The sequence below is a fragment of the Epinephelus lanceolatus genome, chromosome 16, assembly GCF_041903045.1.
Source record: "Epinephelus lanceolatus isolate andai-2023 chromosome 16, ASM4190304v1, whole genome shotgun sequence".
NCBI lineage: Eukaryota > Metazoa > Chordata > Actinopteri > Perciformes > Serranidae > Epinephelus > Epinephelus lanceolatus.
This window is the reverse complement of record NC_135749.1, coordinates 32,387,736-32,403,835: the sequence shown is the minus strand read 5'-3', so window position 1 is coordinate 32,403,835 and position 16,100 is coordinate 32,387,736. Positions and strand designations below refer to the sequence as shown.

Below are 16,100 nucleotides of genomic sequence, written 5' to 3'. Positions count from 1 at the left end.
AGAGAATCCCAAAAAGGACTCACCTGGGCTTCATTGTCTTTGAGCAGCCGTTTGGCTCGGGCCCCGCCAGGGTCGTCTGTCACGTTAAGAATCACTACGCTCTTTCTTTCCCAGCCAATGAATGAACCGTCTGTCATACCCTCCACCATGGCCAGGAAGTCTTCGTAGCCGTGGTGGCGGGTGGTCACCACAGAGAAGGAGGTCCAGTCGTATTCTTCAAGCACCTCGAAGATGACCTCGAGCTGGAGTGAGGTGGAGCAGGTGAACTGGAGGTAGATGGAGCCGCTTTCCTGAAGCAATAAAAACAAACAACAGGAGCCCATGAGTACATATGGGTATTAAGGTAAGTAGATATTACCCCTAAATATAGAATGCAGTTCATTAAATATGGACCAAGATAAGCCACATGAAATGCATAACAAATCATTGTAATCAGTTTTGACTGCTCAAGCTTGTTGCTCAGTTGGACCTATTGCTAGCAAGGTTGCCATATTCTGATAGTAGGTGTGTTTAAAGTATTTAAAGGCCATCATAGCTGATAGCTGGAGTTTTTAAGATAATGCAGAAGTTGCAGTAAACCATAGTTTTCCTTTAAGGATAGTTTAAAAAAGCCAAACCTCTCTGAAATTGAAAGGTTAGAAATAGCTTGCCAAAATGCCAGCATGGCTAGCCTGGAAATTAAATAACTTCAAATAAACAAACGTACATTTCTTTCAACACACTCATGAAACATGGCCAGCCCATCATCAAAAAATATTTGCGCACAAGTTAAGAATATTTTATGCAAAGCAGTTACCTCAAACAGAGACTAGCCAGGGTAATATGATAAAGAAACTAACACAAGATTGTGTTGAGCAAGGGCAAATAATTCTGAAGCCCTAAATTGCTGAAAAATGTCCCATTGGACCGAAAGCCCATTATCCCAAAAACAAACACCCGTTGCTCTGAAGAGCCATTTCTCAGAGGGCACTCTCCCAAACAGAAGCACTAGGCTTATCATTATGTAGAATGATGTCATCGGGCCTTATGGCAAAGGCATGACCCGCTCTACTCTGCCTCTGATTGGCTTGTTGCTTTCATTGGTTGGGTTGTATGATTTAGGCATGAGGAGTGAGACAGGTTAAGGTTGGGGTAAGAATATCAGGGTAAGCCAATCAGAGACAAAGTAGAGAGGGTCATGCCTCCACCATAGTAGGAAGGCCCAATGATGTAATTCTGCATAATAATTAGCCATTTGCTTCTGTTTGTGAAAACGTATGGCTTGTTTTCCAGAGAAACAGCCCTTTGGAACAGTGTGTTTGTTTTTCAGGACATCGGACAGTTGGATAAAGAGCCTTTCGATCCAGTCAGAACATTTTCCAGACTATTGGAGCTTTGGAATCATTAGCCATCGGAGCAATGGAATGGTACCCCAGCAGACCACCAGTGCCCATATGACTTAATATTAAAAAAACATGTGTATTAGGCCACACTGATTGTCGGTTTTTATTTAATGTTACAATGGGTATATTTCAGTAGTAACTGACCAGTGACATTTGTCTTTTTGCTTTGTAAAATCTGACTAAAAGATTTGTGAAAATACTGTAAAAAGAGCAGCAGTTTGATTAGTAAGCTGTATTGCTTTATTTTCTCTTTCTGCTATAGTAGGTCTGGGTTTAAAAAATTGTGATACTGCTGGCAATATTTCTACCCCTAAAGTTATACCGATACCAAAAGAGCACTTCATGAGATACCTTTTTCTTTTGCTATTTCATTCAATACCCATCATATGAATGAAGGCATTCAGCTGTGTAAAATGGCACCAGACACCACAGGTGTTTAGTATAGCCATACTACCAAAAGTTTTGGTGGCATTTCTGCACACTAAACTGCCAACCCTGTCAAATACACCAAGCTTGACTTAACCACAAAACAGACTGTAGCTGTAGCTGCTGCGATCATGGGCCAATCACATATTGCAGTGATTGGCTGCAAGCAAAACCATACAAACAGTCATTTTTTTCTTGATCTGGGTGCGAAAAGGATCAAATGCAGGTATCATGTGAAGTTCTGACACTGATTGGTACCAGTCATCACAGTCATTACTGTCGGATGAAGGAGATTGAGCTGACCAAGTAATGGCCGTCAGATCAGTGCTGGGACAGCAGGGTAACAGGTAGGCCTACATCCCTCACCTTTAGCCTAGCAGCAGAAATGCTCAATCCCTGGTAATTCATACGTACAGGCAGGCAAGCCCTGGAAACCCTGGAAGAATGTCAGACCTAAGTAATAGTATCAAATGCCCAGTGTTGTGTTTGCTATGATAATACCTTAGAAGTATCTCGTACCAATACCCAGCAACATGCTGTGGAGAGTTTTACTTTTTTGAGTGACAGTTGTGTAATGTGCTGCATCATTGTTTACCTCTGGTACAGGCGGACAAGCTGCCAAGGCTATTTGAAAAGCAGCCCACTTAATATTAGCATTCGCTTTAAATGACATCTTTTTTTCATAAACTGGTGAACTCACACTGCAAGTCTCCCAGTTATGTTGGACTGTGAGTGTACCTATATGGGAGCAGTCAAAGCTAGTCCTTGTTGATCTCATCCAGTCCAGCTCTTTTCTCTGCCTCGTGGCTGACTGACTTCAGTTTTACCGAGAGGGCAACACTCTGAGGAATAACAGAGAATGTCCATCAAAAAAGTCTTTGGCTTCTGAATGAGGCTTTCAGTGTCAATGAAAGAAACAGTGATAGCCTTCCTCTCTGCTGCTCCAGTCACATTTAATCTGGATAGATGAGCCGCCCACTGGTTGAAAGAGGACTTCATTCTTTCTTTCTTCTATTGTGTTTTTCATGAATGTCAGCTTAAACATTGTAATAAGTCAAAGGACTTATCATGACAGCGTACATGTTCCTATGTGCTTTTTTTGACATTGTCCAGAGTTTTCAGCAGTGTTGACAACAATTCATTACGTCTTGCTTCCAGAAAATAAACCAAAGCAGCAGTGAGCATGTGTTTAAATTAATCATCAAGACTCTGCATATTTGTGTACAAGTAGAAGATCAAAGAGGAAATTTCAGGAAGCATCACGTCGCTTCCCCGTGTCGACAGGGCTCACCTCAGGTTACGCCGCGCTGAACTAGGTCAAATATCAAACCAGCATCAGCCTGATTTATGATGTAAGCTTGTCTGCTTTTCTCACCCAGCGAAGAGTGGAGTGTGCAGGGAGTGTGCTGGTTGTGAGTGGTGTGGGTGTAGTCTGAAACATAAAACTACATTTTCATGCCCCTTTGGATGCTGGAGCTAAAATACTCGTGTGAGCACTCAGTGGAAACAATGAATGTATCTCAAGCTGCAGTTTCTGAAGCTGCAGTTGATACAAGGTTGATTGATTCTTGGCCTGTATCAGGAAAAAAAATGCATGACTCAGTATCCCAAAGGCAATTAAGAGCTGATTAGACCTTAGTCATACAAATATTTCTCAAATATAGAGCGACTCTGGAGCCAAATATGCCCATTTGTTGTGTTAAACCCCCAATAGGCAGGGTCACAGAAGTGTACCTTTTCTAGCCAAGTAGCATTTGACTAACACAGTGGATAAGAAAAGAGATAAGCTAAATCCTTGTACTTTGCTACTCACTGGCAATCTATGATAAATTATCTACTAATTAGCCTGTCGTTTCTAGTTCAAACCAAGCTGTAGCTCATTTTATGGAGCCGTTTAAGACTCAACTGCCATCGTGACTGAAGTGTGCAGTATATTCTTTTAAAGTTTCTTATTGCTAGTCAAGCAGGCAATGGACTTGCCCTTTGAGTCAACAAATAAAAATACTTGCTCTCCTGAGGACCAGTGATATTGTGTTGTGTCACGTTGTGTCGTGCAGTGTCATGTCTTGTCTTGTTTTTTCTTTACTGCTCTTTTGGGGGTGCTTAAAGTCAGCAGGCACGACATTTTACTCTCTGGTGTACCATGACTTTTTCTTGTGCACCAGCACTTCTTACAAGCTGAACTATAGTTATCTCTATAACTACCAACCAACGCAGCCAAGCAGGGCCGTCACACCAGTACAATACTGTGACCTGGTATTTGGAGTTGTTGAGTGGTGAGGGTTAGGGTTTAAGGTCTGGGTCACAGATGCTGACAGGTCACTGAATTATAAGGCTGGTGTCCTACTCTTTTCTGTGCTCTCCTTATCACGTTATCTGGGTTAGGGGTAACCAACACAGTGCCTGTGAGCAACTGGTTGCCCACACGGAGATAATGAGTTTCTCACGGGGCACATTCTCAAGATAACTGAGGTCAACCCTGCCATCACCTGACATCTCTGTGATTTAATCAGCTGATGCTACAACTGTAGTGTAACCATACACCAACACTCATTAAAATGGTCCAAATCTAGCTGATGGGGAGAGCTAGCAACAGGGAAGTGAGTAAGAAATAGTTGAGGCCACATTTTGTTTGAAGTTGTTTGAATCACGATTAATTGCACTTTTTCATTGCAGATTTAAAATCTCATAATTTTGTATTTCAAAAAGTTCTGAAGTCCATATTTACAAGGTTAAGCAATCCTTATTCTTTTTTCTTTGACTGGGAATCAAATGGGTGCAAAAAAATTTGCTTTATGTTCTTGACTTTTAGATTTATTTATTTCAAATTAGTGTAGGATTGCTACATCAGTGTGGTCAAAGAGACAAAACAGCAGCACACAATTAACCCTCTGAGACCCACCCACTGTCGACCCAGTTTTTTTTGGAGGGGGACAGGGCACCTTTTGGGGGAGGTAGCAGGCCAACAGTTTATGCTACATAGAAGTGCTATATATCAACTGAAACCTGGAAACTTGAAGATTAATTTGTGGTGCAGCTCAGCACTGTGTCACTTTTTTGTTCTACACGGCATACAAAAAAAGTGCATAGTTTGTGCCCAAAACTATATGGGACCAACATTAAAGTGGACATGTCTATAAAGGGAAGAGTCATGGGTACCCACGGAACCCATTTCGATTCAGACATCTTGAGATGAGAGGTCAAGGGACCTCAATGAAAATGGCCTTGCTGTTTTTCCCTCCCTAAAATTTTGCCTAACTTTGGAGTGTTAGGGTAAGGGGGTTAGGGTGAGGGTTAGCCTGCTAACTGAGAAGCTATAACAGTGGTTCCACTGGATTTATTAGGTCTTCTAGTTTCATATGATACCAGTATGATGTTAACATGTGTGCCTGTGAACATGACTACCTCTCCTACAGTGTGTGGAGTTTGTTGACATTATGCCCACAAGCTATCCTGGTGTGTGCAGCACGTATGGTCATGTGACTACCCGGCGTGATCAACATGGACACTGAAGAAGAGCATGAGAGCAACCAAAAACATGCTGAGCTGGTGGCGAAAAATAACCCAATGTCTATTGTATGATACTTTGGATTCAGGTTCAGTGACACTGAACAGAAAGACGTGCTGTGCAAAAATTTTAAAAGTTAAAGTCGCCACGTCCCACGGCAACACGACCAATCTATATCAACACTTGAGACAGCACAGAGAAAAGTAGGAAGAATGCATGCGAGAGAAAGCCGAGTAATGTTAGAGACAAAGAGACAATTGAAAGCTGCTCATAAAACAACAACAAAGCACAATTACGCATATGTACAAGTGTCACGCCATACGACAAGACCTCAAAGAGACACGGGGAAATCACGGACTCCGTAACAAACTATATAATAACAAATGAAAAGCTGAGCAATTTTGCTTGGGTTCAGCCCGCTTGACACGCTGCTGTGTTGTGCTATGGCCTATTCACATGCTGGAATTTGTCATTTACGTGACATAGCATGAACGCAACACAGGCTCTGCTCCAACTGAGTGTACAGTGCTGTGCTGCGCTGCTGTGCGAGCAGCTTGTTTGACTGTGCGTAACAGCAGTCTATTGATGGTCATTTACACACTGTCCATAACAATAACTATGTCAGGTTAGGTCAGTGCCCCCCCTAACATAATGGTAGCGGAAACACTGAATCAAGCAAGACTCATGATACCATTTATGTATTATATTGTAATCGCAATCACAAATTGCGATATTGTCCACCAAAATCACAATCGCACATTTTTATCAAATTGTGCAGCACCTACTACATGCCCCTACAAACCACGCCCAACATCAGTACAAGACAAACCCACAAATACTAAGGTTATTTAAACCCCACTACAACACAATGTAGTGAATAAATGTGTGGCGGAAAAAACAAATAATCCACTTTATACTAATTATACATAAAATGGTGATTCACCTTAGAGCAAATAAAATGTACCCCTTGCCCTGACCTTAACAACCTCCATTTTAACCTGATACTTCAGACTTAGCTTCAACAACAAGTAACACACCAGATGTAAACAAACAAGCACATCACAACAACACAGCACAAGTCTATTACAGTGACCCCAGGCTATTTCAAGCAGTTATAGCTGAGGGCACAAAACTCCTCCCAAAGCAAGATTGTTTGCAGAGATACAGAGCCTGTATCTGTGGCTGGAGGGGAGGAGGATGAAGCATGGGTTGAGGTGCTGGCAGAGGTTGTGTGCTATTGTTAGTACTCTGCGAGTGGTGGCAAAGTCAATGAGAGTTGGCAGGTTAGGGGTGGGGAGGCCAATTATTTTAGAAGATATATTGGTGGTCTTCAGGAGCTTGTTTCTATCAGTCAGGGTGCGCATGGTGAAATAGCAGGTGGCACAGTACAGGAGGATGGGTTCAATAATGCTACGATACAGAAAAAGCAGGAAGTGGGGTTTCACTAGAAGAGCTCTCAGTTTGCGAATGGTAGACACTCTCCGTTGACAGCGTTTATGGATGTCTATGGTGGTGATCACAGCTCAGTTTATAGTCAAGGATGATGCTGAGGTACTTAAAGCTCTCCACTTTGTCCACTGGTTGACTTGACAGCTTGCTAAATGCTAACTTAGCATTTTCTTCAGGGCTTCTGCTTCCAGGACAAGGACCGCAGGGGGATGATTGTGGACTGACATGTAGGGCTGACAGAGAAGGGCTCCCCCACCCTGGGTTCAAACCAGGAACCCTCTTGCTGTCAGGTGACAATGCTAACCACTGCATCACTGGGCCGTTGTCTTGTCTTGTCCCTAGAGCAGCTCGTCTTAAGGCACCAGGCATTTGTGGGCAAAATCGTAACGCTCAGTAACTCTATAGATTAGAATATTAAAGATAAATAACATATTAGGCCTAGTACAAATATAGCATCAATGTTTGAACATGGAGGCAGAAGCACATCGAGTTGTAGAACTGTAATCAAAGGGACTTTACTGAGTCTAACAAGAGCAAAAGTAGTTCAGACTTCAAAGCGAACTCACCTCCCACCTTAATCTCAGCCACTTTTGATAATGAATATTTTCAGATGCTGACAGTTCAGTGCCAAGCCGAGTGTGTTACATCAATTTATGGCGGCTGAAGTTACAGTCGTGCAGAAATCATAATAACCACATCTCACTGTTAAAATGATCCACTTAAAGTAAATTGGCCCATTTATTAAATACCACATCTGTCATGCTGAACTGCTTTGTTAGCTTGATCTACTTATCGCTAATGTCTGTCAGCAAAACATTACCTTTTGTCACACACAGATTAGCCACTTGGAGAGCTGACACCCATTAATTAGGCTGTAACAATGGGCAAGCGAGCATCATTTAAAACAAAGTGACTCAGCAGTCATCATGATCAGCTGGATTGTGGATGTTGAAACAGAAACTCTGGTTTTGGTCCAAAAAATGATCAGCACAAAAACATGATTGATTGATGATCGAATTGACTGCAACTGCTAACACACCTTTTTACTGTTGGACTACTGCAATACTCACACAGTAGGCACTAAAAAAAATGTCAAATTACAAACTCATTTCCTCTACTCAATAGCGAGAAGCACTTCTGATGCTGATGAGCTTAGCAGCAGTGACAGAACTAGAGCAATTCTGACAAAAAATTAATTTTCCTCTTCTTCATTTCTGCTTAGTGATGAGGGCAAGGCGGCATGTTTTCTGAAATGTTTAGCATTTAGAAAATAACATTATCCTGCAAGGGACTTAAGTCTGAATGAAACTACAGATTCTTCACTCAGCCCTCCAAGTGGTTGGTATACATCAATATTACTCACAAACCTGATGCATTTGTCATATCCATACATTTCTGTGAAGAGTAATACCTGAGAAAAGCAGCCAGACTAATCTGTGCTAGCTCTGACTATAAAGAGACCCTAATGTGGTGTAAAGAAATGAGGCAAGCAAGCTTGGAATAACTTCTGTTTGTTTGTCTAATAAGGGCCCAATGCTGGCCTTAAAGCTGCTCCATTTTTATATTGACAATGGATCAAATGACTGTGTGTAATGTGAAAGAGGTACCCATAGTGATGAACCCACAGAGAATTATCTAAACCGTTTACATTTCCAAGTCATCAAATGCTGATTCTTCGTCATGCCTCTTGGCATCTGACAGCGATGCACAAGGTAAACTTTAGCGTCTCCATATGATGCACAGCTGAAACACCAAGCAGCAACCTCCAGGGCTGACAAATGAATCATATGCGGAAGTGCCTAAAACTGCAGTTCCTCTATTGGCCACACGAGGCTGGCTCTCAGAGCGAGTCAGTCACCATAGACCCCTATGTTAAAATGCTCAACTTCACAGCAGAAATACACATTTACAGCCTGGTACAAAAACTGTTTTGGTCTCTACAGCTAAGCTCCCTCTTCATGTCAACTGTGCGAGGAGTGAATTTTTATCCAAGTCACCCATTTACAGGTTTAAAGTTATGCATAATTAAGGGCAGACTGCTTGGAATGACAGGCTGTCTGCCAATTGTGTCCTGAGGCTCTCAGTCAGATCCACCTCTTGTTCCTCTAGAGCTCTGACCTCTCAAAACAAGATGCCAACAGTCAAAATGCCAAACTTGAGGCTTCAGTACTAGCCCACAAACCAATTAGTGACATCACAATTATTACATTTTACAGTCTATGATTGTAAAATGTGACTAATGTTGTGAAACAGTCAAAGATAGGTTTAGGGAACAAAACTATGTGGTTAGGTTAGGAAAAAAGACCATGCTTTGGGTTTCAATAATGGAACATGAACTGTGGTCTTTTGGGCTAACGTCGGGTTTTATTTGACCCATCCACCTAACCTCCCTCTCACTTAATGTGGAATTTGTAGCACTTTACTCAAGTCATTTTCATTGTCAATTATTGCCATGGGTTTACATTGGAGTAAGTTGAAAGCCCCATGGGTCTCATTAAAGGTTGCCTTTGGCGTCAATGAGCCTGTTTATATGCACACAATAAACCGATCATTATCTGATTTCTGGAGTTACCAGATTATTCAAGTGGTCATGTAAACAGCATAATCCGATGTGCTTTATCAGATAAAAGCCATTATCGGATTATGAGAAATCGGATAAACACACCTAGCTTTTCCCCAATAGTCCGTTTTATTTGGTGCATGTATACCATTAATCTGGTATCTTTCATTCTTTTACATCTGTGCATGTGTGAAAAGTTGTAAAAAATATGCCACTCGCATTTCCAGAGGTACAGGGGGACGTACTGTCGTCTCATCGGGGCTCATGACATCCTTCATCAGATCACACAGTTTCATAAATGCTCTCCGAGACATCCTGAAATTCTCTCTCCATTCTGGATCTGAGAATTCCTTGAGGACCACTCTCTCCCACCAGTCCTTGCTCCAGACGTGCATCCACCAAGCACGGTGTTTTGGTAGGAGTGGAGGACCCATCATGCTAAAACCAAGGGCAGATCCTTGCTGAATTAAAGCCCATCGTCGTTTTCTCCTCATTGAGAATAAGCGAAGGACAGCAGCAGTGTGTAGCCTATTTTGCAGGCTTAACAGCTCCCACATACGGACAGCCCTGACTGTTAGCGTCACCTCCATATTCTTCTTATTCTTCTTTGTGTAGCGTTGCCATGGTGAAGAAGACAGGATGTTTTGAAACTAACAGGAAGTTTCTTCTTCTTGTTCTTCTTTTCGGTATTATGGCGAGTGGCAACCAGCGTTAAGGTGCATTACCGCCACCTACTGTAACAGGAAATTTGAGTTTTACGTCATGTACTTGGACAGAAATCCGACTAACGGACTGAATCATGTAAACCAGGGTTTTCTGATTATCGCATTACTGAAGTGCATGTAAACGCGTCAGATCAGATTATTACCATTACCTGATTATTCCCAGTTATCTGATTATTGTGTGCATGTAAACGGGCTCAGTGTCACACACCAAGGGGTGTAAGAAAGCATCGGTATTTGACTACCTAGGAATAACAATGGGCTGAATTATCACCTGACTCTTCAGTCCCTCTCAGCTCTATGTAGCCACTTTTTAGCCACTTACACCTTATCGTTTTGGTCTTACAACCAACAACTTTGTGATTGAGTCTCACAGCTCTCATCAAACCCATTTCCAGCTGCAGCAGGCATCTATTTCAGCTAATAATCCCATTGTACACTTCCTGCCCAGCACCAAACAGCAGGCAAAGTTAAGCAACAAACAGGTGAACATAGTGGAGCATTCACAAGTATTAGTAAGATGTAGTAAGAAAGTGTTACAAAGTTGAGGCCAAAATGGGGCTAAAAGTATTTACATTCATCAGATGGCCAACAACGCAGCTACAAATGAATTTAACTGTGGCTTCATGTCTGCCTGATGTGTAACAGTTCAAATTAAATATTTTTCATATATCTTAAAAATAACTTGCTATGTCAATAAAGTAATTCTCATGAGGAACTAAGCTATTAAGGAATGGTTGCCATCTGCTGAAGTACTGCAGAACACATGAGCCTCCCTGAGCTTCAGAATAATTATTTGACAGTAATTAATTTAATTTATGCCAGTGTTTCCCACAATGGTTAATCAGCCAGAACTAAACTATATCTACCCTTTTAATTAAGGGATTGGTCTTTCCGTTTGTGGACTCCTTTTTCTAGTCACAAAGTGTGGATCAAAACTGGTCGATGTACTTTTTTGGTGATTTTTAGCTGTGACTCGTCCCAAACTAATAAAGGCATTTTAATTACATATCTTTGGCTCCGTGCTAGTGTGCCTTAAGTAAAGCCAGTGGCTTCTCTTTTATCTATGCACCTTATTCCTGAGGGCACTACTGTAGAAATGATTATGTGCACAACTTCCAGTGAGATAGCGGAAGTGGCAGTAAGCTAGTTAGTCCCAAAGACTGTCTGTGGTTAGTCCCAGTGGCAACTCTTGGAGGCTAACCGCTAACACTGGTTCTTTTCTAAAGTAATTCGCCTTCAGTTGAACAAATAGTTAACTAATGTTAATGTAGCATTTTCTTAAATGTCTTTGCTGAGCTCTGGTACCTGTTGCACTGTCCGTGTCTGTAACGACTAACAACCAGTCTCAGCTAAATTTTTTTCTTCAGCAACTGTGTGTTGAACATGTAACCAGAACAGAAAGCGATTGTTGTGTTGTGATATGAGAAATAAAACCACAAGAGTTTCACGAGACATAGTGAAAAAGTATTAAATCAGAATTTGCAGAAGAGAATGACACCCAGACTGACAGGTCCGTCACTCAATGTCAGTACATGATATCCCTGTCTTTCCCTGCCTGACTTCATTCTCAACCTACAGTAGAAAATTCGAAACTAGAAATTAGAAAACTGTTTTGTCCCCCATTACCTACAATAAAAGAGCTTTGGGATTAGAGGCATTTTAATGTTCCGTATGGACAGAAGGAAGGATTACTGCGAACAAAAACTGTTTCAGTGTTTATATGGGCACCTGACTTACGTTTTAAGAAAAAGACGTAAAATTGTGACGTTATCCTTTAACTGCAAAGAGCTCCACCACCCCAAAATAAACAGACTTGGTGATTTAAACCTGTGAAAACACTGAATACAGCGCTTTCACATTGCAAATCAGTGTTTCGCCAATGCTGTTTGGCAAATTGGAGCTGGGCCGTTAGCACCTGTTCAGAAGTATTTTTTAGCGGGACCTGAATCCACAGAGGTCTCTTCCTCTCCAAAACAAACAAACTTGTTGATTTCAACTGCTATAAAACACTGATGAAGCAGTTTCACATTCAAAAATCTGTGTTTGTACAATGCCGTCACAGGGGGGCTTTTAACCGCGGTGGCAGATGCAAAAACGCGAATGGCCTTTTCCAAAGTAAGTGTCTGGTTTGTCCCTTCAGGGCTACTGTAAAAACATGGTGGTGATCTCCACAAATGACATCCCCCTCATTATGTAAATATGATCTGCTCATTCTGTAATAAAAACACAACAATTCTTATTTTCAGGTGATTATAGACGAATGAAAGCACTTATTATATTGCATTTCTGAACATATAGTCCCCAATACTGTACACACATAAAAGATTCAATTTCTACCTGTGGCTCTCGTCCCAGACTGGCCCCTCCCCCTACAGCGACCACAGGAACCCCTGTCTGGGCGGAGACAAACTCCAGCATGGGGGCCAGAGGGGCGCGGTTCGGCGGTGGTGGTCTCTCCTCCTCAAACACCAGACCCTGAAAGTAGAAAAAATTAAACCAAGCACATCAGACAAAAGGCATTCCATCAGCCTCATTGAGACACAATTTCAAAAGCTTCACATCATACTCTTATGCATCAAAGCTGCTGTTTCTTTTACTCGTATGCACCCAACCTTGAGAATACATTAAAGGCTGAAAAAGTGTGCAAAATATATTAGAACAATGTGTATGTTTATAAGCTGGCCACAGTATTCAAGATAAATACTCCAATAGAGACTCTATTTTCTTACCCTGCTAACACATATCAAGACTGCTGCAGAAACTCTATCCCTTAGTTTTGATAAAGTAATGAAACTGTTGGAGGCTTTTTAAAATGGGACTTCTGCACTGCTCTGACTGGCAATCAATGTTCACACAGATAAAATCGTAGTTAAGTCCCTGCAGCAGACTGGCATCCTGTCAGAAGAGGAGTGTGTTGTACCTGTACAGCTTAAGCTGCTTCAAACCACAAAAACAACAGAGCTCCTGGCTTATGGGCCACCTCAGCTCCTGCAGGGGCTTACTAACAGGTGTGGCTGCTGCATACATGCTTAACTGCTGCTGAACATTCTGGTAACCAGGGTTCGGTTGTGATTTCCTTTCAAGACAGAACTGTCAGCAATGGTAATGACTTCAGGATAAATGCGCAAAGTTGTGTAAATTGCCATTACTTTCTGTAATGATATGAGGAAGAGCAATGGTGATTTAAGTCTGGCATGATGACTTAACGCTTGTTTTCTTGTAGGGATTCAGGGGAGCAAATTGAAGCTAAGTGTAGCTGACAGCTCAATTCTCACTGGGAAGCATTTGATATGCAAATAGGCTACAGACAGGACCTGGAAATAAGATAGCAAGTGTGACTTGAAAGAGTTAATATCATACTTGATTTAAGAAGTTTCTAACAAGACCTGTCCGCTGTTCTGACATGAAAACAGATAGAGAGATAGACACAGATCAGATAAAAACAACATGCATAATGCATTTTATTTTCACAGAGGAATGAATGAATGATCATATGAATGAATAAATGAATCAAGAGTAGAGCATGTAGTGTGTTTTGTTACCTCTGTCTGTATGATCACAAGAGGCTCTCAGAGTTGAAGTGCAGACTCCCATCCACAAGTGTTATACTATGGATGAATGAGTGAATGAATGAAAAGATGAACAAACTGTACAATGAGAATGAACGTGAATGAATGAAGGGACATTTTGTAATTTCTGTAAAGCACAGCCGAATTAACAAACAAGCAAACTATGGCAACATGTTAATGGTCTGACTGATTACATTTTTTTTCTCTTCCAGCCAAGTTGCAGAACAAAATGTTGGCACTGGACATTTCTGCAAACCACGCATATGTATATAGGCTGGTGGATGGCATGACACCTCGATGAGACTCCTGCCAAGCTGCAGACCTCTGTAGATCACTGTTGGAGTCCAACAACAACAAAACAGGTTGTTTTTTTAGTGAGCTGTTTTCAACAGTTTTTTTATCCAACAAATGTGATTGTGTTTTTAGCAGTCTGTCACAGTGTTTCCACTGAGATAGGGCCACACGAAGCGATTGTTTCTTACCAAGGCATTGCTACATCTCCATCAGGGAAGTGCCATGAAATGCATTTTTTGTTTGTTTGTTTTGTTTTTTGTTTGTCTGTCTTTTACTGAGATGTTGCTGCTTTTCCTTAGTGCCATGGACAGCTTTTTTTTTTTGCCTTGAAAATAAATTAAATTCCTGTTTTTTTTGCCAGGATAATGTCATGAATGCCACAAAAGGAGGTGTTTTTTACTAAAACATCACTGAATTTCAAGCTGGGTTGAGCCATAAAAAGCAATTATTTTTATGGCTCCACACCAGGGACAGCCCTGGCAAGAGCCATTATCATTTTTTTTGGGTCAACCATCTGTACATTAATCAATCAACGCTCGTACATCTATCTGTCTCATTCTCGTGAACACAATATCTCAAGAATGCACAGTGGGAATTTCTTCAAATTTTGCACAAACATCCTCAAGGATGAACTGATTAGATTTTGGTGGTTGAAGGTCAAAAGTCAAGGTCACTGTGACCTCCTCCTTCTCATCATTGTGAACACGATATCTTAAGAAGGCTTTTAGGGAATCTTCTAAAAAATTTGGCACAGATGTCCACGTGAACTAACCTGGAAATCCAGATGCCCCGCCTCAAGCAAATTCGAATTTGCTCTGCACGGGGATCTGGCTCTGGATGGGCTTAATATGATGAAGACAGCGCTCCACGTAGGAGTCGAAAAGTAAACAGCCAAGATGGCAGCTGCCGAAGGACCGCGTCTATTCAATTTAGCTTTGGAAGAAACGCTAAGCCAACTACACTTATCTTTTTCCTTGAGAGAGGAACAGAAGACTGCCCTAGAAGCCTTCGTTACCAGGAAGGACGTTTTTGCTGTTTTGCCGACGGGATATTGCAAAAGCATAATATATCAATTAGTCCCACTGGTCGGCAAACAAATGGGGCTTAGTGCAATGAATACGTCACCTTGTTTTTTGCTCTGATTGGCTATCGTGCTATCCAATTGCGTGCGGCGGCATTTAATATGCCTCAGTTAGTGCTGCCCCTTGGGTAGGAAGGGTGTACCAGTGAGGGCCAGACTCAAAATCTTTCTAGATTTGAGTCTGGATTTCCAGGCTACATGTGAACCTAAGGATGAAGTGATTAGATTTTGGTGGTTTAGGTCACTGTGACCTCACAAAACAAGTTTTTGGCCATAACTCAATCAGTTATACACTACTTATGACAAACTTTCACATAGATGTCACAGAGGATAAAATGATGAAGTTATCTCATATTCCAAATGTCAAAGGTCAGCTTCACTGTGACATCATAATGTTTTGCAAAACCCTTTTTTGGCCATTATTCAACACAAACACTCAGGAACAGAAGGGGAGACATTAGGTCAGATACTGAATTGGTGACACTAATCTTGGGTGGCCACCTTAAAGCTGTGCTGATTGTATAGATCAGCTGTCCTGCTGGGTTGAGGATGTGTGAGAAGCATCCATGTTTTAGAATTTGTAGCTTCTTTGCAGAAACACTCATATTTGAAGCACTGTCAACTGTCATGGCTACATATGAATCTGAACAGGCGCTGAGGTAAACCGTAACTGCAACTTGACTAGTTGGCAGAGGCATACAACAGAGAGGCAAAAATTCCAGTTCACAGAGACACTACTGCTGCTTTTTCGCCATGAACACCATATTTTAAGCTAAAACATGATCTTTTTCGAACCACAACCAAGTCATTTGTGTGATTAAACACATTATCCACAAAGTTGTTGAATTGTAAAGTTCAAACGTATCCACTACATAATAGCATACAAATGTAACCTATCCGTGGTTTGCAGAAACACACAATACCAGTGTTTATTCTGCCATTTGATTTGGTTTCTCAGCTTTAAAAAATTGGCTCTGATCTTTCAGTTGTCAGTATGCTTCAAACAAAAGAAATGAATACTCTTGCGCATTGGCGCATTACGGAGATTGATATGAAACAGTTATCCAAGATGGTACGTGAAAGTTTCCAAGAGAGACTCTTGAAGA

General features: G+C 41.4%; 1 protein-coding gene across 1 annotated transcript in view; it reads right to left on the bottom strand.

Annotated features, from left to right (window-relative positions):
- The window catches only part of grin2da (glutamate receptor, ionotropic, N-methyl D-aspartate 2D, a), a 408,220-nt gene that overhangs the window by 246,081 nt on the left and 146,039 nt on the right, over positions 1 to 16,100 (bottom strand). The window contains exons 3-4 of the mRNA XM_033636162.2: positions 12,388 to 12,525; positions 24 to 290 (exon numbers count right to left, since the gene is read on the bottom strand). Of these exons, the coding sequence (XP_033492053.1) occupies positions 24 to 290; positions 12,388 to 12,525 (405 nt within the window). The remainder of the gene's footprint in view (positions 1 to 23; positions 291 to 12,387; positions 12,526 to 16,100) is intronic.